The sequence below is a fragment of the Artemia sp. Qi Xiang Cuo genome, chromosome 21 (genome assembly GCF_049724085.1).
Source record: "Artemia sp. Qi Xiang Cuo chromosome 21, ASM4972408v1, whole genome shotgun sequence".
In the NCBI taxonomy this organism is placed as follows: Eukaryota; Metazoa; Arthropoda; class Branchiopoda; order Anostraca; family Artemiidae; genus Artemia; species Artemia sp. Qi Xiang Cuo.
Window position 1 is genome coordinate 37,201,441 of NC_142814.1, and position 21,349 is coordinate 37,222,789.

Genomic DNA, 21,349 nt, shown 5'->3' on the forward strand with positions numbered 1-21,349 from the left:
ACATATTAGATCAGACCAAGAACAGAGAAGATCAAACTCAGAACAGATAAGATCCGATCGTGAAGAGATCAGATCAGACAGAAGACAGATCAGATCAGACCGAAAACAGATCAGAAAAGACCGTAAACAGATCAGATTAGAATGGTAACAGATCAGATTAGACCGAGAATAGATCAGATCAGACCAAGAACAGATTAGATCAGACCGAAAAAAGATCAGATCAAACAGAACATATCAGATCAGACTGAGAACATATCAGATCAGACAGAGAACAGATCCAATCAGACCGAGAACAGATCAGATGAGACCGAGAACATATCAGATCAGACTGAGAAAAGATCAGATCCGACAGAGAACAGATCGGATCAGACCGAGAATGTATTAGATCAGACCGAGAACAGAAAATATAAGACCAAAAACAGATAATATCAGACCACAAAAAGATCAAATCAGACTGAAGACAGATCAGATCAGACCAAGAAATAATCTGATCAGACCGAAAATAGACCAGATCAGAATGATACAAAATCAGGTCAGATCAAGAACAGATAAGAATAAGATTAAGAATAAGGGTTTATTCTTAAAAACTTTTCACAAGCGATAAATCGCCGAATATAAAAAAAAATGAAGTAAACAACAACCATCACAAGCACAATGAACTTAGGATCAGGGACACCAAACCATTAAGAAATATAAACAGACAAAATACAGACAAACAGAAATTAAACAATTAAGAAAAATTATTAAAGTAGCATAAAATAATGTTATGACATTATCAAACAAGTCATACATTAAAGGAAAAAATTCAGTCATAAAACGGCATATAACAAAATAAGTCATAAATAAATAAATAAAAACAAATACCAAGAGTGTCAAAAGAGTAAAAAAAAGAATTCTTTAAGAGGTATTGGAGGTGTTAAGGATTTGAATGAAGGTTGGTATAAAGCTATCTAAATATCTTTTTGTTTTAGTCTTTACAGGTTTTAGAATGGGGATGGGATTTTTTGCCTCTCTTGGGAGAGGCTTCCGTTCAGGATTATGGGAAGGCGGAAAAAGTTCTTCAGTTCGGGTGTTGGCTCTCGCATTCGGTGTAGGCACAGATCATGTCGTCTATTTTACAGGGTTTTGATTTTAAACTTTTCTAAGAAGTAGGAGTAAGGCAACTTCCCTTCCCGTGCGATTGTTTTTAAAGCCCTTTTCTGGACGGATTCAAACCTTTTGGTTTGATTTTTATTTGGTGAGAAGTGCCATAGAGGGCAAGCATATTCGAGAGTTGGGCGAAAAAAAAGATATATAAAATTTCAAAATATGAGAAGCAGGGCATTGATATTTTGCCAATTGCTTAAGGAAAGCAAGGGAAATATTGGCTTGTTTGGTTATATTTGAAATATGGGTTTCCCATTTAAGATCGGAAGTTGTAATTACTCCTAGAAGTTTTATTTTTTGTGTCCTAAGTTCACTTGGAATAATAGACATAAATGAGGGAGCTGTGCTTAGAAAATTTATTATTAGAATTGTATATTTCAATGGATTTACATGCATTTTATTTTTGAGGGCATCTGTTGCAACATATTCAAGGATTTCTAGTGGACTACTTTTTATATTTTTCCTGGTGACCTCTAGTAGAGTCATATCATCCACAAATTTCCATTGTGAGGGGATATCTTCTGTCAAATTGTTTACCATTATGCTGAATGAGATGGGTCCAGTTATACTACCTTGGAGTATTCCTATACAGACTGGTAGAGGTTCAGAAAAAGTATTCATGTATTTGACCACTTGAGATCGTTGACTTAAAAATGATGAGATGATTTTTACCAGAGAGGGGTCGATTTGGAATTCATGGGAAAGTTTATCAACTAAAACACTATGGTCAACGTAACCGACAGCCTTTTCTAGGTCTGGCGCAGGGCGCTAGGGCGTTGTGTCATAACTATAGACATTATTATATAATCTTTGGACCATTTTGAAAAAAATCGCTATTTCATAATTTCAATCAGGTGTGTTCGTTGAAAAGATGGGTTGTAGGGGAGGGGGGGCTAAATGCCCTCCATCACTTTTGACCCTTTAAAAGGAACTAGAACTTCCAATGTTCAACCAAATGAGCTTCTTCTAAAGTCAAACAACCATCCCTTCCATAGAAACCTTAAATACCCGCTTGACATAACTTACAATCTTTGCCCTAAGGGCTGTGGGGGAGTCTCATCCTCAAAGACATAATTTCCGGACCTTTTAACTACGTTGAACAAAATGGCTATCTCAAAATTTTGGTCAGATGTGTTTGGGAAAATGGTGGTGGTGACACGGGGGCTAGATAACCTCCAATCACTTTTGATTATTAAAAAGGGCACTGGTCCTTTCAATTTCTAATCGAATGAGCACTTTTTGAAGTTTTTACGACAGCGCTTTCTATGAAAACCTTGAAAAGCGCTTTCTATGAAAACCTATGAAAACCATGGCATAACTTACAACCCTTGTCCTGAAGGCTGCAGGGAGGGGAGGGGGGTTTCCTCCTCAAAGATAGAATTTTTAAAACTTTGAACTACGTTGAACTCAATGGCTATCTCAAAATTTTTTATTGCATGTGTTTGGGGAAATGGTGAACGTTAGAGAGGGGTGAGTTTCCCTCAAATCACTTTCGTCTATAAAAAAGGGAACTAGTCCTTTCAATTTCCAATCGAATGAGCCCTTTTTGAAGCTTCTGCAACAACGCTTTCTATAAAAAAAAACTTACATGCCCCCAGGGCATAACTTACAACCCTTGCACTGAGGGCTGTGGGGGGAGTGTCATCCTCAAAGACATAGTTTCCGGACCTCAAAATTTTGATTGGAAGCGTTTGGAGAAATGGTGGGCGTGAGAGGGGGGTTAGTTACCCTCCAATTACTTTCCACTACTGAAAAAGGCACTAGCCATTTCAGTTTCCAATTGAATGAATTGAAACCCTTTTTGAAGTTTCTACGACAACGTTTTCTATAAAAAACTCATATGCCCCCAGGGAATTACTTACAAACCTTGCCCTGAGGGCTTTGGGGGGATTGTCATCCTCAAAGAACTAAGTTCTGGACTTTTCAACTACGTTGAACAAAATAGCTATCTCAAAATTTTGATTGGATATGTTTGGAGAAATAGTGGGCGTGGAAGGGGTGTTAGTTGCCCTGAAATCACTTTCGACTATGAAAAATTGAAAGGGCACTAGCGCTTTCAATTTTCAATCGAATGAGCCCTTTTTGAAGCTTCTACGACAACGTTTTCTATAAAAAAAACACCTTACATGCCCCCAGGGCATAACTTACAACCCTTGCACTGAGGGCTGTGGGGAGATTGTCATCCTCAAAGACATAATTTCTAGACTTGTCGACTACGTTGAACAGAATCCCTATCTCAAAATTTTGATTGGATGTGTTTGGAGAAATGGTGGGCGTAAGAAAGGGGTTAGTTACCCTTCAATCACTTTCCACTACTAAAAAAGGCACTAGCTCTTTCATTTTCCAATTGAATGAGCCCTTTTTGAAGTTTCTACGTCAACGCTTTCTATAAAAACCTCATATGCCCCCGGGGCATTACCTACAAACCTTGCCGTGAGGGCTTTGGGGGGATTGTCATCCTCAAAGACCTAATTTCCGGACTTTTCAACTACGTTGAACAAAATGGCTATCTCAAAACTTTGATTGTATGTGTTTGGGGAAATGGTGGGCGTAGAAGGGGTGTTAGTTGTCCTGCAATCACTTTTGACTATTAAAAAGGGCACTAGCCCTTCTGATTTCCAATCGAATGAGCCTTGTTCAAAGTTTCTACGGCAACTTCTGCGATACGAAGTGCCCTGGTCTAGGAAAAAAAAAATAATACATTGTGCCAACGTCGTTCTTTACTTAGGCATGCGCTGCCTTTGATAATTTGATTAGGCATTGCGCTGCCTATAATAATCGTAACAGTTTCTAATCTTGTAAGTCACTCAGAATTACTGGTCTAAACCACAGCGTAGCAGTGGATTATGAGTGGCAGTGTCTGATTAAGCTACATTCTAAAAACCCGAACAAAGTACAGCGGTCCAATAGTTACAAAAGACTTCAATTTTTTTCTAACAAATCTGTTAAATGAGCTACTAGACGACGGTGGCAGTAACTCATTTTTTGGTGGCTCTAAATTTTATTGTAACAAACATAACATATAATATATAACATATAACATAACATAGCAACAGACATATTGCTCATCCTGGTGACTGAACATAGAGAGAGATGAAACTCATCGCCTCCAGTCTGAACAATCCTACGACAGTATCATGCCTTTTTTCTATTATGTTTCTGGTAATCAACTGAAACGTAAGGTCACATGATATGAGGCCCTGCACAAAGGCACTTTTAGTTTTGTAGTTTCTCTATTATCAAAGATCTAAATTATAGCTCTGTGGCACTTCCAACGTCCAGTAGAATCAAACAGTCATTCTTGTCACGGTTTTTGTTGGACCAGATGACCAAACTACCTGATCCGTCATACGAGCTTCAAAAGAAACTTTTAAATATCGCATAAAGTATATATAATCACGTAAGATATCACATAAGATAGAAGAAAGTACTTCCTCAACTATAGATAAACACAGTACAGGCCTAAGAACTGAAGACCTAACTGTGTTGTACTTAACGGATAAAATCGACGTATATCCTTAGACAGATGCAACGTATAATGCATTTTGAATCGAGAGCTATTAGTTTTGGATTGGTTTAAAATAGAAAAGTTTCACCGTTTAACAGCAGATGAACATTTTGTACTACTCAAGAAAATGGCATCTTCTTATTCAAACCAATCTTACAGCTGATCTCTTAGTTTTTTTTTTCTAATTTGTTTTTAAAATTTGACACCATTTTCTTGATAGGCACCAAAGATATTTGGGATCAGGCTTTTTTATTATGTGAGAAAACGAGGTAGAACTATATAAACGGGTAATATTTTACTTTAATCCCTTTTTTAGGAGAAACATTATCAAGTAATTGGAAACACCGGAACATAAAAGGAAACACAAAGAAGAAAATACACTCTTAAAATATTGCCCCGAAATATGATTGCTTTGCAATATCCATTTGGGGTTGTTTTTATAATTACAATGGTAAAGTTAGTTTTTTTCACAATACCATAATTCAAAGTAATTCGGACCTCATTTTCAAGAAGAATCATAAATCGTTACGAAACTGAATTTATAAATTTTTGAAAAGTTCCAGCTGATAGTGATTTTCAAGTAATTGAATGCCATTGAATCAAACTTAATAACTTTTATCAATTACTTTGTATCAAGATGCGTAGTTTTGTATGTTTCAGTTTTTTTAATCTTTTAATTAACAAATATCTAGCAAATTTCAAGGGAGAACATGGACCATTTATAAACAGAGAATATTAGTTCCAAACTTAATAGGTATTCATGGGCACCCATAAGGGGGGCAAAGGGGCGCCAGCCCCTCCACTCCCCTGGCTGAATGACGGTGTCATGTATTTGTATTGATTTTTAAGAACTGTCCACAAAATAAGCTTTCAAAGAAAAGTAAAGAGAGCCAAATTTAAGCCAAAAACGGGCAGAAATAAAGTCAAATAATATTCCAAGCGTAAAACTACCGCAAATCACTATCAACAATTAAACGAAACTCAAAACGAACAGAAATTATAATAAATATATCGTCAAAGTCAAAACGAGCAAAAATTAACATTACTAGGGCTGGCAACCCCCTGCCTTCTCAAGACCAGAACATAACTAAGGCCTTACTGAAAAAAAAACACATGACTGTGGATTGTCAGTTTAATATACTTATACTGATATTTCTTCCTTAAAATAAAAAAGGCTAAAAAAAGTGAGTAAAAAAAGGTCTTTTACCTATTGAAGTAAAAAAAGTAAAAAAAAACATATTTTGTTTTCAATAAAGCGCAAATTAATTTCTGGTCTTGAGAAGGCATGGGGGTCATCAGCCCTATTTACGTTAATTTTTGCTCGTTTCGAGTTCGATTCGCTATTTATTCTAATTAATGTTCATTTTGAGTTTCATTTATTTATCGATAGTGATTTGTGGTAGTTTTACGCTTGGATGATTCCTTGACTTCATTTCTACCTATTTGTGGCTTAATGGAGCTCTTTACTTTTCTTTGAAAAGCTTATTTTGTGGAAAAAGTATTTTTAGATGAATTTCTTTTCGTTTTGTTGACAAAGTCATTTTCATGAAAAAAAATAATATTTATATCTTTTCCTTTTTTTTATAAGAATTCCTTGTTTGGCATAATTGTGGGGGTTTCACATGCCCAATATCCCTAAAGAAATAGCTGCTGGACCGTTCTGCTATGCTGAGCAAAATAGTTGTCCCACAATTTTGACTGGGTTTGTTTGGGACATAAATTAGCTTAAGAGACGGGGTGATTGCCCTCCAATCTGTTTTTACTCTTAGAAAGGACCCTAGAACTTTTAATTTTGAATCGAAATAGCTTCTTTAAATATTTCAATAATATTTCTAGCTAATATAGAGTGATGCTGCCTATGATATTACTTATATGCCTTTTTGAAAACCTGCATGTATACATTTTTTTGGTTTAATTGGAACGCCCCCCAAACACTTCCTACAAGTTTCAGCTTAATACTCTTAGCGTCATTAGTTACAGTAACTGTAGTTATTGTACTATAAGTACACACATAGTGCCTTCTGGCTAATTCAAAATCCTCAACAACTTACTCTTAGCATATATTAAATACGTAACCTAGCATAGCATATATTAAATACGTAACCTAACCTAACCTAGGTACCTTTTTCCCCTCCTAAACCCCAAAAAACAACAGTTTAAATATCGTATACGCAATAAAAACCACGCTATCATTGTATTACTCTATACCGGTTAACCCGTCAAAAACGGGTTTTTTACCCGCGGGTTGATAAAATCGACCCCGAAGGCAAACCTGTTACACATTTCGAAGTTCTTGAATAAAATAAATACCTCAAAATTCTGACTCGATATCACAGGGAAAAGATAAGGACTGGATAGCAGAAAAGAAACCGAGGAGAGAATGATCAACCTCTAGTAGCTTTTGACCTTTCAAAGGGCCCTAGAATCTAAATAGAATCTAAAATTTCTAAATAATATAAGTTGCTCTTGAGATATAGCTTTGTCACCTTTTTGAAAGTTCAAATGCTCATAGTTTGTTTAAATTTAGCTCAACGTACGCCTAAATATTTCTTATATTTGATTACTGAAGACATTGTTATATTCTCTTTGGACTATTGGCTACAAAATGGCTGTCTCACAATTTCGATAGAATGTGTTTGGGGAAAAGGGGATATCAGGAAGAGGGGGGGCTATTTTCTCCCCATCACACTTGACTCTTAAAATGGAACTAGAACTTTGCATTTTCAATCAAATGAGCCTAATCTAAAGTTCACAAGAGCACCTCTTCATAAAAACCTTACACCCCCTGGGCATAACTTAAAATCCTTATCCCCATACTCGGAGGGGGGGAGTGTAAACCCTAAAGACCATGTTATGAGATCTTTGGACTATTTTTGGAGCAAATGGCTATCTTAAAATTTCTATCGGATGCATTGGGGGGATATATGACGTGGGGTATAGCTGCCCTCTAATAAATTTGACTTTTAAAAAGGACCTTTCAAATTCCGTTTTCCAATCCAATGAACCCCCTCCGAATTGTATACGACCATCCTTTCCATAAAAACCTTAAATGCTCCCGAGGTATATCTTACATCCCTTGCCCTGAGGACTGTGAGGGGGTTCTCATTCTCAAAGACATAATTTATAGACTTTTAAACTACGTCAAAGAAAATAAGAATCTTGAAATTTTGACTGGAAGGGTTTGGGGTGGTTGCCCTCCAGTCACTTTCGACTATTGAAGAAGCTACTAGCCCTTTCATTTACCAACCGACTGAGCCCTCTTTGAATTTTATACGACCACCATTTCTATAAGACCCTTATATGCCCCCAGGGCGTAACTTACAACCCTTGACCTGAGGGTTATATGAGGGGGGTGGGGGTGGGGGGGTCATCCTCAAGGAAAAAAATTTCTAGACCTTTCAACTACACTGAACAAAATGGCTTTCTCAAAAATTATGATTGAAGGTGTTTGGGGAAATGATTGGTGTACGGGGGGGGGGCTGATTGACCTCCAATCAATTTTAAAAAAAGCAAGTAGGAATTCTAATTACCAAAAAATTGAGGCCCCTCTGAGATTTATACGACCACCTTTCCTATAAAAAACCTTATATCCGCCCAGGGCGTAACTTACAACCCTTGCTCTGAGGTTTTTTTTGGGGGGGAGTCATATTTTCTGGACCTTTAAACTACACTGGACAAAATGGCGATCTCAAAATTTTGATTGGATGTGTTTGGGGAAGTGATTGACATAGGGGAAGGGGAGTTGGTTGCCCTCCATTAGCTCTTTTTGAAATGTAAGAAGTGCCCTGGTCTAAAAAAAAAACAACATATTGTGCCCACATAGTCTTTACTTAGGCAGCGCTATCGCACTGCCTATGATATTTGGTCTTGAGATTTAAATTATACAGCACTGGAAGTGCCGATTAGATCAGGTAAGCCCCCACCTAAAGTTCAGCCTATGGGCGCCCATATTGGTATTGGTTCTGTCTATTGTCCTTTACGGATGCAAAATTAAGGATCCTTAACAGATTAAGGACGGTCTGTCAAACAGCAGCAAGAGAATTTCCTAAAGGTGGTCGAAGAAATTGGCTTGTAAAAAAAAAAGTCCCTGACTATGTCTGCGTGACCCTATATCCAATAAGGGAAACACAACAAATGTTTGGCCTCTCTCATAGAGAGAGATGCCACACTTCTCTCTTAGAAGATGTCGGATAGTGTCTCTGTTTGAGACATAGCCCTAACAATCAGACAACATCGACTAAAATAATTGGGCTTTTTAGAGAAGCTACTCGAGCACCTGACTTACCAATTTATTCCACATGATTCTAGAAGCCCTTGGCTGTACGTTACGGAAAAATTGGGTCTATGGGGGGAGGGCTAAGCCACAGATAATCAATTTCTGGATTCTATTCCCAAAGAAGCATTGCCATGGAAGAAACAAATTTGAGACATTTTCCATGATAAGCGAGGTGATATAGTCTGAATATCTTAACAAGTGGTGTCACATGATGATTTGACTTGTTTTTATATTTCCATTTTTGTCATTCTAACATAAGATGGCCACATAAAATATGGCTAATTCTGAAAACCCAGAAATTTATTTAACTAATCATAGGAAGAAACAGAAATGAGGCTTGCAGTAAAGATTAAAAAAAAATTGTCAAAATATACTAAACTAAAAAAGCTTTTTCATTAGAAACACTAAAAAAAGGTGATAAAATTTGTATTGAAAATTCTCTGACACAATAAAATCTGGCGATCAATAACAGTTTAATTTTGTAGCTACCAGGGTCTCCAAAACCCTTTAAAGCAACAACGACATCAAATAAAGTATCCCCCCCCCCCTGCCAGATCCTGCTTTGGTCTGTTTGTACCTGACAACCACCATTTTCTAAGCTTCTTTTGAATGTTTCAAAATTGTGAATTTTTAGAGCACTACTAAAGTTTTGTTAGCGTTGCCTCGATGAATTGTGAAAATGTATAAGCAAAAGTAATTAATGATACCTTAGGGTAATTGTCTTCCGTAAAGATTTAAATTATAACAGTCTGTTGATGCCCAATAATTGAAGATAATTGCTTGTAGATGTCTCTGCGGGACTGCTGGTGTTGGAGTTGAGCTCAACATTGTCTCTGGTGACTAGCCCAGGTTATCAGCAATAGCCTACATCAATTCAAATAAGAACACACTAGCATTAAATTTGTATGTTAATGAAAAAATTAACTTTTAGCCCAAAAACTTTTAGCTTACAATTTTATAAATATTTATCCCATGTGGAGCCAGTCTGAACTGCAGAAATGCTTAAAACAAGGTAAAATACTTTGAAGTGCAAAAATTATGTTGGAAATGTTCAAATTTTGACATGTTTCCTATTGTACGTTGATGGAAAATATTTTATGTACTAAAAATGGACCCTAAGAAATTTTAGCAAAGGATTCTGTAAATATATACCAATTAAGGATGTATATAGTATTAAAAAAGAAAGTAAAATACTTCAAAGCAAAAATGACAATAAAAAACGTAAAAATTTCTTCATATTCCCATTAGTATATAGTTTTTAGGGAAATACCATGATGATAAAAGACACCACGATCTGTCTAGTCTAATTTTAACTAGTGAAGATTTCCTGTATTAATTAATTTTATTCAAGGATGTAACGCTATTTTTATAACATTAGTCAACATTTAGGGACAAAATAAAATATTTGAATGATCTTCAAGCGGGGTAAGTTCTGACATATTTACCATTACTCTATGGTTTAAAGGGGAAAATCCTGATGCGCTACAAAGAACTTATAGCAAAAAACGTCAGAAACGTTTGTCCCTCAAGGATTTGGTCAAACCTAAACGTAGCCGTAAATAAGTGAAAGCTTACACTTCGTGTTAAAGAACTGTAAGTAAGGAACGGCGCAGGTCTATAGAAACAGAAACTTTAAAAAATGAAAATTTTATATCAATAAATGTATCAAAAAAATTGGCTTATTATGCTGATTAAAAATATATAATAAAAATATGTATAAAAATATATATTAAAATATATATAAATATATAAAATTTATAAGGTTTAGTCTTACCCATCAAAGGCTACAAGCCTGAAAACAAATTTACCGGATTTTCAAAAAGGGGGGATCTTTATTGATGGTCTCCATGGTTCATTAATGGTTTCAGCACTTTTTTTAGAATATCCTTACCCTAAGTGTTGGTTTTATTTAAAACCTAGATTTGATATTTTAATGAATTGAAAAACCTTTCATAAGTAAATTTAATAGTTAATTTAGGATTTGATAATAGTTATTAAATCCTAGTAATAAATTTAATAATAATAATAATAGTTAATTTATTTCATAGAAAGGTAATTTTTTCAATTTGACTTTGAAAATTAGCGCTTATAAATTTCCAATCAATTCTATTTTCGCTAAGCTTAAAGCAGATTTAAAAATAATTTTTGAATAGCTGCAGGGACTTGAAAAAAGGTAATTCTGTATTAATGTTGCAGTTAATGACTTAGTAAAATCATTCTTTTAAACCTACGCTTCTGATTTCTGCCATTTATCACTTAAAGGATAATAGTTTTTTTGGGGGTTATAATAATATCCCCTGAAATAATAGTTTAAACCTGATTTTTATTGGAAATTTATTTTTATTCTTGCGCTTATGAATATGAAGTTTCTGTCAGTTTTGAAAAGACCGAAAATATTACCAGACCTTTAAACTAATTTTTGGGTAGCGGCAGAGACTTGAAAGAATGTAACTCTGAAAACAGGTCGCAATTAATAATTTAGGAAAACCAACGTTTTTTAATCAACGCTTCTTTTCTCTACCAATAGCCACTTAAAAACAGGTTTGCTACGCCCGTACCATTTTTGGCACGTTTTAAGTAAAACGTTACCTGTTAAAAGATCATAAAAACGATACATCTTTGTTGTGCTTTTAAATAACAAATACGCTTACTCACATGGTAAGTTAGAATAGCATTTTCTTTCGTGAGATTATCATTTGCAATTATATAAGAAAGTAAACAGATTTTTCAATATTCTTGTGTAAAGTCAACAGCTTGTATCAGTTGAAATTGTATCAGTCAACAGTCATACTAAAATTATATTTAAAAAAAAGCAATTTTCTTCAACAGAAAGTAAGGAGCCACATTAAAAATTATAACGGACAGAATTTATTACGTACATGAGGAGGTTTGCGTCCTCCTCAGTACCTCTCTCTTTACGCTAAAGTTTGACTCTTTGTTCGAATTATTTAAGAATGACCTCTGAAACACAAGGGCCGTTTAAATAGAATAATAATTTTTTTCGAAAGTTATAAAAGAAAACACGAAAGTTATGAAAAGTTAAATCAAAAGAATCGACTTATTATGCTAATTCCAAATATACAATATTCATAAAGATTAGTGTTACCTATCAAAGGCTCCGAATCTGATAAAATTTGCTGGATTTTCTGAAAAGGGGGATAACAACCCTTAAAAGTCAGGAAACGTTAAAAAATTCACATCAAAACATTTAAAGTTCACATCATCACATTCAGCTTATCAGAGGACCCTACTGTAGAGTTTCAAAAGTTCCTGTTGGAAAAAAATGCTTAATTTTGTATTTTTTGCCAGAAGAAAGATCACGGATGCGTGTTTATTTGAATTTTGTGTTTTTTTTTCAGCATTGATTGTATCAAACCAATGGTCCTAGAATATTGCAAGAGGGCCCATTCGAACGAAAATTAAAGTTCTACAACCCTTTTAAGTGACCAAAAAGGCTGGAGGGCAACTAACGTCCCTCCCAGCCCTTTTTTCCGTAAGGTCGACTGATGAAAATTTGAAATAGCCATTTTGTTCAGTATAGTTGAAAGGTATAATACCTTTGTCTTTGTGATGACATAAACCCCCCGACCCACCAGAGGAAGGGCCGTAACTTGTGGAATTTTCGCATTGTTTAAATATAGTATTTATTTTAAGGAAATATTCTGACATTTTTCGGGGGGGGGGGATTTTTTACGAATTGAATTTTCAATTGGGATGAAGGTTTCTGGGGGTGAACTTACCATGAGAAATTTAAAGGGAATTTAAGAGAATTTGTTTGCGAAGTTTGTTTTATTTGTCTAACTTTCTCCTTGGCGACCCCATTTTACATGTGAAGATGCTTTGGGGAAATTTTCAACGGAGTTAGAAATCTCTGGAGGATTTTTACGTGGGGGGCATTCCCACGGGAGAAGTTTTACACAGGGTAGATGTCACCAGGAGAAATTTTCCGTGGGATAAACTTTACATTCGGGGAGGGGGGATTTTCAAGATAATTATTCCACGTAGGGGGATTCACCCGGACATTAAAAAGGATCAGAAATTAAGCAACAACAAATCTTTCTTCGAATAAAAATAGGCTAAGGAGTATTTTCCAGGCGGAACCGTAAGCAAAAATTTTCTGAGGGGAATTTGCAGCGAGGATGGAATTCTCCAGGTGTAGTTTCCCGGCGGAAAAATTATCAATGGGAAGAATTTTCTATGGGGGGGGACTTTTCCCGGAGGGGGCGGATTTCCTGAGGTTATTTGAAAAACGATCACAAATTAAATTAAAAAAAAAAACTTTTTCTACTGAAAGTAAGAAGCAACATAAAAACTTAGAAGAAACAGAAATGATTCCGTAGATGAGGGGGCATCCCCCCCCCCAATATCCCGCTCTTTACGCTATAGTTTGACCTTTCGTCTCAATTTCTTAAGAACAATTCTTGAAACACAAGGGCCGTGTAATTAGAACCAGAACCCTTTTTAAAAGTTCTTAAAAAAGTTTAGCCTGAAGAGTGTTGAGGAGGGGACAGACCCCTTTATGTATGGACTAGATTCTGTTCGTTTTAAGTTTTAATGTTGCTCCTCACTTTCAGTAGAATTTTTTTTATCATTTAATTCGCGGAAGAATTGACTTGAATGGGAGACAATTCAAATAATGACAAAACCAATCCAAAAATCTGTCACATATTAAAACAAGGTAAATCTCTAGTAGGGGTTGTCACTCAGTGCTGAATCATGTATCCTTGTAAGTAGAATGAAATGTCTACCAGTAAATTTTATATAGCTTTATGGATTCTTTGAAATTACAAAAAAAATTGAATCTTCCTAAATAGTGGTTTTAAACACTGTGTAGTCAACATATTTAGATGGCATTCAAATACAGTAGTATAACTACTACTAACAACTCACCGCAGCACCTAGCCGCATGACACTAACACAGCTACGCACGCTCCTCTCCATCCTAATCTATTCAAAGCCTCCCTTTTTACGCCCGCCCATGAAGTTCCAATTTCCTTTAAATCTTTCTTTGTGACGTCCTCCCACCCCAGACGAGGACGACCTGCTTTTCGTTTAGCCCTATACGGTTGGCCGAAAACAACAATCTTCGGAAATCTGTCATCCTTCATCCACACAACGTGCCCTAGCCACCTCAACCATTCTTTCACTGTAGCCCTAGAGAGCGGTATTGAACCACATTTTTCGTATAGCCTATTGTTTGAAATAAGGTCAGTCAGCCGGGTACCCAGAACAATCCTTAGTGAACGATCAAAATGCTTTATATAGCTTTATATACAGCATATATTTATGTATATGGCAAATATTATATAGCTTTACGCATTGTTTGAAATCATAAAAAATTACTACTAAATTTTACTACTGATGACGGTCACTGTATATGTGACCGAAATATCTGGTATTTTTGTGAATTTCTATCATCACTGTCTATTAAAAGGATTTTATCCCTATTTGAACTTTTATTTATCGTCATAAAAAAAGAAAGAAAAATCGCGTTAAACAATGTTGTTAATATGTATAGATGGCGTTCATATACATTGAACGACAAAATGAAGAGAGCCCTTTATGCAACAAGGTCATTGATTAGGCTTTTCGAGTTATTAATTCAGTTCATTCAACAAAAGGCCCGAAGTTTTCTAATATACCAGTGCAATACGGTTGTAACACAAATTACAAGACTGGGCTTACAGCCTGTTTCAAAATTACAAGACTATTTCCTCGTAATTTTGTAAAGATTTTTGCAATTCGGATCACCTTCCTCACAAAAGTATCAGCTCTTATTACCCAGGCTTTCCATTTGCCGATCTGAAATTTGAGCCATGCCTCTCAGACTACCGAATTTTTTCAGAGAATACAGAAATTAACAACGATGCATAAATCAACCCTTTTTGATCAGCTTATTTCAGAACCCATCTTAACTACATATTTCCAAAGCGAAAGAGATCGTTTAGAGATTTGTGATACATGTAATATGTGCAATACATGTTTAATGTGCGATTTGAGCAACAAATTTTAGTAATTTTTAGCTGCTGCATAAAAAAAGAAAAATTATTCAAATCAATTATTTACAACATTCAGGTTGAATCTTTCCTATGTTTAATTCCGTATATTCAAGGATAGAATGCCAAAGGTGACTTTGAGACTTACATCTGTTTTTACCCTACTGGCCAAACTTTTGATCACTAAATTAGGTGGGGTAGTTATAATTGCTTTGCTATAGATCTGGTTCCCTCAAACTCATAATCATACTTCACCCCTTAAACTGAACATGCTCAATTAGTTTGTCCTGTCCATCACTTAGAATTTTCTTCCTTCCTCATAATTTATCATATCTTTTTAGCAGAACTAATTGAGAACTAGAGCTTTACACATGTAAAGAATGGTTTTGATGACAATCAGCTAATTGCAACTAGCAACAACTATCAGCAGCAGCGAGTTACATTAGGTCAACACAGCTGCACACGTTCCACATCCACCCTACAACAGTCAGAGCGTCTTTCTTAAGACCCTATTAGAAGTACCCACTTCTTTTGTATATCTCCCTACTGCCCCTATGGTGATCATTTCTTCTTTGTTTGTCTGCAGCTCGATTACAGAAATTTGTCTGCAGCTTCTCTGCAGCGTTGTTTGTCTGCAGCATGCTTATAAAACATCACAAGTTTTGGGAGTATATATAGATCAGTCCTTTGTAAATCACAACCCAATCGCAACTCTAATATGTGTGTAAATCACAACTCTAATATTTCTTTCATTACTATCTTGGAACTATGAGGTCAGTCAAAACTGCGCACAACTTCTTGATTGATATATAGTCACTCAAAGAGTCGCTAAAATGGTCTCTTAACAATTCTTCTGAAAAATTTAGTATGTATTCCTCAGTTTTTGAAAATGTTCATGATTTAGAACCAAATTGACCCATATAATCATATTACCGTGGCCATATTACCGTATTTAGCACAACAGTATTAAACTTAGCAGAGTAATATTTCCATGGCTTCTCTTTTAAAATCCTATTTCATATAATGCAGCTGGATAACTTCAGCCAATAGTTTTGGTGCACTAATTTGAAAGGTTTTATGTTACACAAGATGAGAGGAATTTCACAAGGGAGAGGAAAATCTAAAAAACATGATTTGTGTTTTTTGCTGCTGTGAAGTTCCGTCAGTTGTACAAAAAAATATTTCTTAGGTACAGTAAATATTATTTTTAAATTAAAACTCCCATTTCCCAATTATCTATGTGACTATCCGGGTTGCAGCGGTTGCAAGCAACCTAGTAAGAGACGATCACATCCAATGTTAAGAAATATAAAAACCCCTAATAAAAACAAAAAGGGTTTCGGATAACACAGAAACTTTTAAATGTAATAATTTGAGGGGGGGGGTATGCTGGAAATATAAGTATTCCAAAATCAGTTGAGCTACCTTCTTCCGTATCCCTAATAATTTACCTAATGATCTATGTCTACTCCTTAACATTTAAAAAAATTTCTGGAGCAGCTCCTTCATTTTTAATTATTACAATATATTAAGTGACGCTTTACAATTAATAAAATCACTTGAATTTAAAAGTAACTTAAAAATATAATGTAACTCAGTTACTGTAAATATATTGAAAACGGTGTGAAATGTTGAATAACTCTTGAAAAAAGGGCAAGTTTTGTCAGAGAATTTCTTGTACTAATTAGCTATTACACTAACTTGATAGAGCTGCCAAAATATTTTTACAAACAAAAAAGAATAAACAGTAGTACATAGTATTACATATGGTAATATTAAAAAGTACAAAAGTAGTGTTGACAACACAAAGTCAATAATTCAATTGATAATTTCAATCTGAGAGGAGTATTTGTGTTTTTTGGCTATTATTTGGTAAAAACTATGCATATACTGCAATTCTTTACATTTTTAGGGCGACGGGTGGTGGGTGGGGCATGAATATTCTCACAAAATTTAACATAAAAATTTTGATTTACCAGATGAGTACTTTATCCTTAATTCTCTATCCATCTTTATAGATTGAAAATTTGTACGTGTCTTTTTCTTAGATTATTTTCATACACCCCCCCCCTCTCCGCTATTGCTAGGAAAATTTAGCCTGCAAAAAAACAGTAACACAGACTTTATAACTTCAAGATGCTTCAGTTCCAAAATTTGTAGCGAGTATTTTTCAAAACCGGGGGGAGGCTACTTTTTTTTACGACTGAAGTAGTTTTCCAATTTTTATCTGTGATATCAACATGCATAGATAAGTCAAATTAATTTTGGAGATCTTTTCCATTAAGACTGTTTTCTCTTCAGCATTCGTAACTAACATAATCTGCTGTGTTAGGAAAGTTTTTACATGCAAAAGTTTCATGAAAGTACCAAGGACATCAACATAACACCTCATTTTGTCCCCTGTCCCCAAGATAACACCACATAGAAACCACAATTTCCTTAGATTTTTTTTGGTAATCTCAATTTTGAGACTATTGAGTAGTAGACATAGGAAATCGGTAGTAATCAAAAGAGCCATCCTGGCCGAGTGGTTAAAATGCTAGGCTTGAAATCCTTTGTCCGTAAGGACGGGTCTTCTTGTCCTGCTGTCGCTAGTTAAGCTGTGTGATTCTGTAAGCTCAGCCAGAGTCAACCAAGCTCTAAATGGATACCTGGCGATTTCTGGGGAGTCTAAATAGGAAGAGTGTGCAAAAGCACAGGATCCCCCCCCCCATTGTCTTCCTGGGTAAAGAGTCATGAAACGGAGACCAACACCCCTTGAAGGGACTGAAAAGTTCAACGCCGTATTCTTTACCTTTTTTTAGTCTCAAAACTAGGAAGTTTTAAGGGTAGTAACACATTTTCGTCGTTGCTGCCATGTTAAACCATGAAAATAATTAAGCCAAACTAACTAGCGAAATTTGGCACCACTTTCCTTTGTAGAAATTATATTAGCAATTTGTTGACTTCCAAAAATAACTGCACAATAGAAGAAAATCTATACTCTTTAATTTATGTTGCCTTATTTTTTGGCTTATTCCTTGTAGATTTTGTTTCTTTCCTTTATTGATTTTTTTGTTTTATTGGGTGTTTATGTTTATTTTATTGGGTGTCAACTAATACCAAAAACTGCATTACTGCGCTTGGACTTTTTTTAATTATGAACAGAATTTCAAATTTTTCTTAGGTTTTAAAAACATGGGTTGTTTCGTAAGTTTCTGCTTAATCATTAAAACAATCAGACCTGATTTTCACAGTCCTCGGCACTTCAAAAGTCAAATCTCTCATTCAAAGAAAAGAACCAACATAAAGTCTGTTATTCAGAAAATAATACACACTTTATAGGCAAGAAGAAGAAGATACCGTAGCAGTTTCAGTCGTAACCTTTTAAACTGTTATTTTTGGAAATATTCACATTAAAAATCACTAATTCTCCAGTTCATTTCATTTTGCACTGCATATCATAGCTTCATCTAGTTCACATTTCACTATATACATTTTTTATTTTTCATTATACAGGATATTTACACAGTTTATTACTTTATTAAATACGACATCCACAGTTACACTATTATTCTTAAAGCACTAATGAAAATTGGATGGCACAGATCTTTGAGAAAATCGAGATAATTCAAAGGCTATAACCTATTTGCATGTATGTAACTCAACATTTCTAATACAAGTTTTACACTCTACGTGGCAGCACCAGTGAAATTTGCATTTGCACCTTTCTTTGACAGTTGTTTTCTGGGTATTGTAGCCCCTTCCACAACACATAAGACTGCAGCCATCCATCCCGTCCGAAGTTCTGTTGCAAGGTCTACCGACAGTTCCTAAAATTCAGAAAATTACTAATAAGACTAAAGTCGATGACAACCCTGTATCTGCTATGGTCGCTTAGGAGAGGGTTAAATAGCCTTCGCCTGAGGTTTAGTAGGTTACTCTCTGTGTTTAAAGAATTTGATACCGCTTCCTTATAGGTGATCTATTTATGGACCCAAATCTAAAACCCAAAAATGCGAAATACTGAAATTTTAACGAATTGATATGTCTTAAGTTGTTGGATTAACAGTTGTTGGTTGTTTAATTAATGAAACTTTCTACCTTTTGAACCAGTGAAAATATTAAGAGAATTTATTTCTAAGGAAAAAAAGTAGAAAGTCATAAAAATTAAAAAAACGCTAAAGAGTAAAAAGAGTTAGCAAAAGTTCGATTATTCACCTCCCCCCCCCCTTCAACCCACAGAAAAATCACAAGAAAGACTTTGAACCATGTTCGTACCCAGGGAGGAGGTCCTTTGGTCCCGGCCCGCTCCAGAATCCTCGATTTTCCTTGGGTAGAAATTATTTTTGTTTAGGGGGTAATCCTGTTAACTGTTAACAGAACAGAATACTCCAAAACGGGAATTACCTTAAAAATGGTTGTAACAATAGTGTTTATCGAAATAAAAAAATTGGAATTCCAATTTCCTCCTCCCTAGAAATACTAAAATAACAACTCTGATCTTTAGAAACGATAAACTTCCATATAGAAAACAAGAGTTTTCTTCCTTTTAGATTTGTATGCGCCTGGATTATTTCAAAGACCTTTTATTACTATAAGTGTGATTATGATTTTTAATAAAAGTAGGGATGCGAAAACTCAAAATGTATCTGAGAGAGAGATAGGGTAGAAACAAAACATATTTATAAATAATCTTGAAACAATTTTTCGGTTTAGACACATACTTTAAAATACTATAGAACATTTGAGCCTTGGAGGGGTTTAGCTTAAACCCCCTGCGCCGCAAAATATTCGCAGCACCAATGGTCTGGTAGCCTATTTTAAAGACAAAATTATATCTTTAAAACATCCTGTGCAAATAAGAAAAGAAATTGAGCTTTAGTTGTTTTATGTTCCATACATCTGACGTAAAAGCCTAACTCCTAACGTGAATTCTAAGTCAAAACTGTTAATGCTTCTTTAAGGCAGTTGATTTTTTCCAAGTTCTTAAGCAAACAGAAAGGAAAAAAGAATATTTCACGTTGTGATGTTTTGTCAATTGTTTGTCTTCGATGTGCCAGATCCTTGCCAGAATTACTTACTTACTTACTTAACTCTCAATCGGCCGGGTTGGCCGATTCAGGGCTTCTCCTCTAATGGCATCGTAAAAGTATTTTTGGTATACCTCCTTGTTTATCGCAGTTCTAAGGAGTACAGGAAGGGGTGGTCAGAATAGTTTTTCTGCCAGCGCTTGGGGGGTCGTCCCCTTGGGCGAGAGGCATTAATTCTTCCTTCAAACGCTATTTTGGGCAGTAGGGCAAGCTACATACGCTGAACTTATCCTAATCATCAAAAGTGTTGGAGTTAGATGGTCTGCATGATGCTTTAACGGTAATTCAATGAAGACAGTAGGCGACAGAATTCAAGGAGGACATTAGTCGTTTGTTTGACTCTCGGTTAAGTTAAGTGATGCCAGTGAGCTTCGGATTTTAGAGTCCATATCTCTGCTCAATACACTGCAACTGGAACATCTAAATCACCCAAAAGTCGTATCTCCAGTTTTAAGGGTAGGTATTTATTTTTAGAAATAGAGGGCAGTGACTTGAAGCATGTGGAGGCAAGAGCCAGGCATCGTTTTATGTCTCTTGAGAAGTCGTTTGTGGGTGTCTGCATACTTCCTAGGTAAGCAAACTGGTCAACCCACTCAGTTTCCTCGCCCTAAATAGTGACTTTGGTGGGGTGGGGGGAAACTTGTATTAGGGGGTAGAAAACTCTTCAGTAAGTCCTCCACTAGTCTGAACCAGGCTTGTCACCGTCTCGTACATACTCCTTATAATATCCATAATATCAAAGAAAATTTCGTAGTGAGTAAAGAAATGAAAGAGACCATCTCGCCAGATCTGGTCAAAGGTTAAAACAAATTGGCAGTTGATATAGTTCTTTACCAAATTCAAAACATCGCTCCATAATTTGTTTGATGACAAATATTTGATCTGTAGTGGAGCTGTTCTGATGGAATCCAGCTTGATACTCAGATATTACATATCTTGTCATGATTCTTATGCAATATAGGAGTGTTTTCGTCGGTTGGCAAGTAAGCGATATGGGTTAGTAGTAGTCGCAATGACTATTGGATCTTTTCTTGTGCAAGGGGACTATGACAGATGTTGACCAGGACTCTGGTTAGTATTTTGTTTCCCATACAGGTGTTACTGTTCGATTGTATAGATTGATGGCGACGTCAAATTTCACTCTGAGCAATTCTGCTCGTATATCATCTATCCCGGGTGTTTTTTTTTTTATTTGAGGGATTCCAGAGCGTCTTCTACCTCTGACATTAAGGGTAGTGGGGGTTGTGCCTCATTTATTTATGATGAAAACTTCTGAAGGACTTCAGGATCTAGATTTACTGTGAGATTTATCTTTTCCAGAAAATGCTCTTTCCAATGATCTTGGATTGCA

The 21,349-nt window shown here is 35.6% G+C and overlaps 1 protein-coding gene across 3 annotated transcripts in view; it reads right to left on the minus strand.

Annotated features, from left to right (window-relative positions):
- Positions 1–16,445: 16,445 nt before the first annotated feature.
- Positions 16,446–21,349, minus strand: part of LOC148939503 (protein Wnt-5b-like) — a 199,038-nt gene continuing 194,134 nt past the window's right edge. For all 3 annotated transcript variants that reach the window (XM_089107088.1, XM_089107090.1, XM_089107091.1), the window contains exon 8: positions 16,446–18,738. In XM_089107088.1, coding sequence (XP_088963214.1) covers positions 18,551–18,738 — 188 coding nt within the window. In that variant the 3' untranslated portion in view covers positions 16,446–18,550. The remainder of the gene's footprint in view (positions 18,739–21,349) is intronic.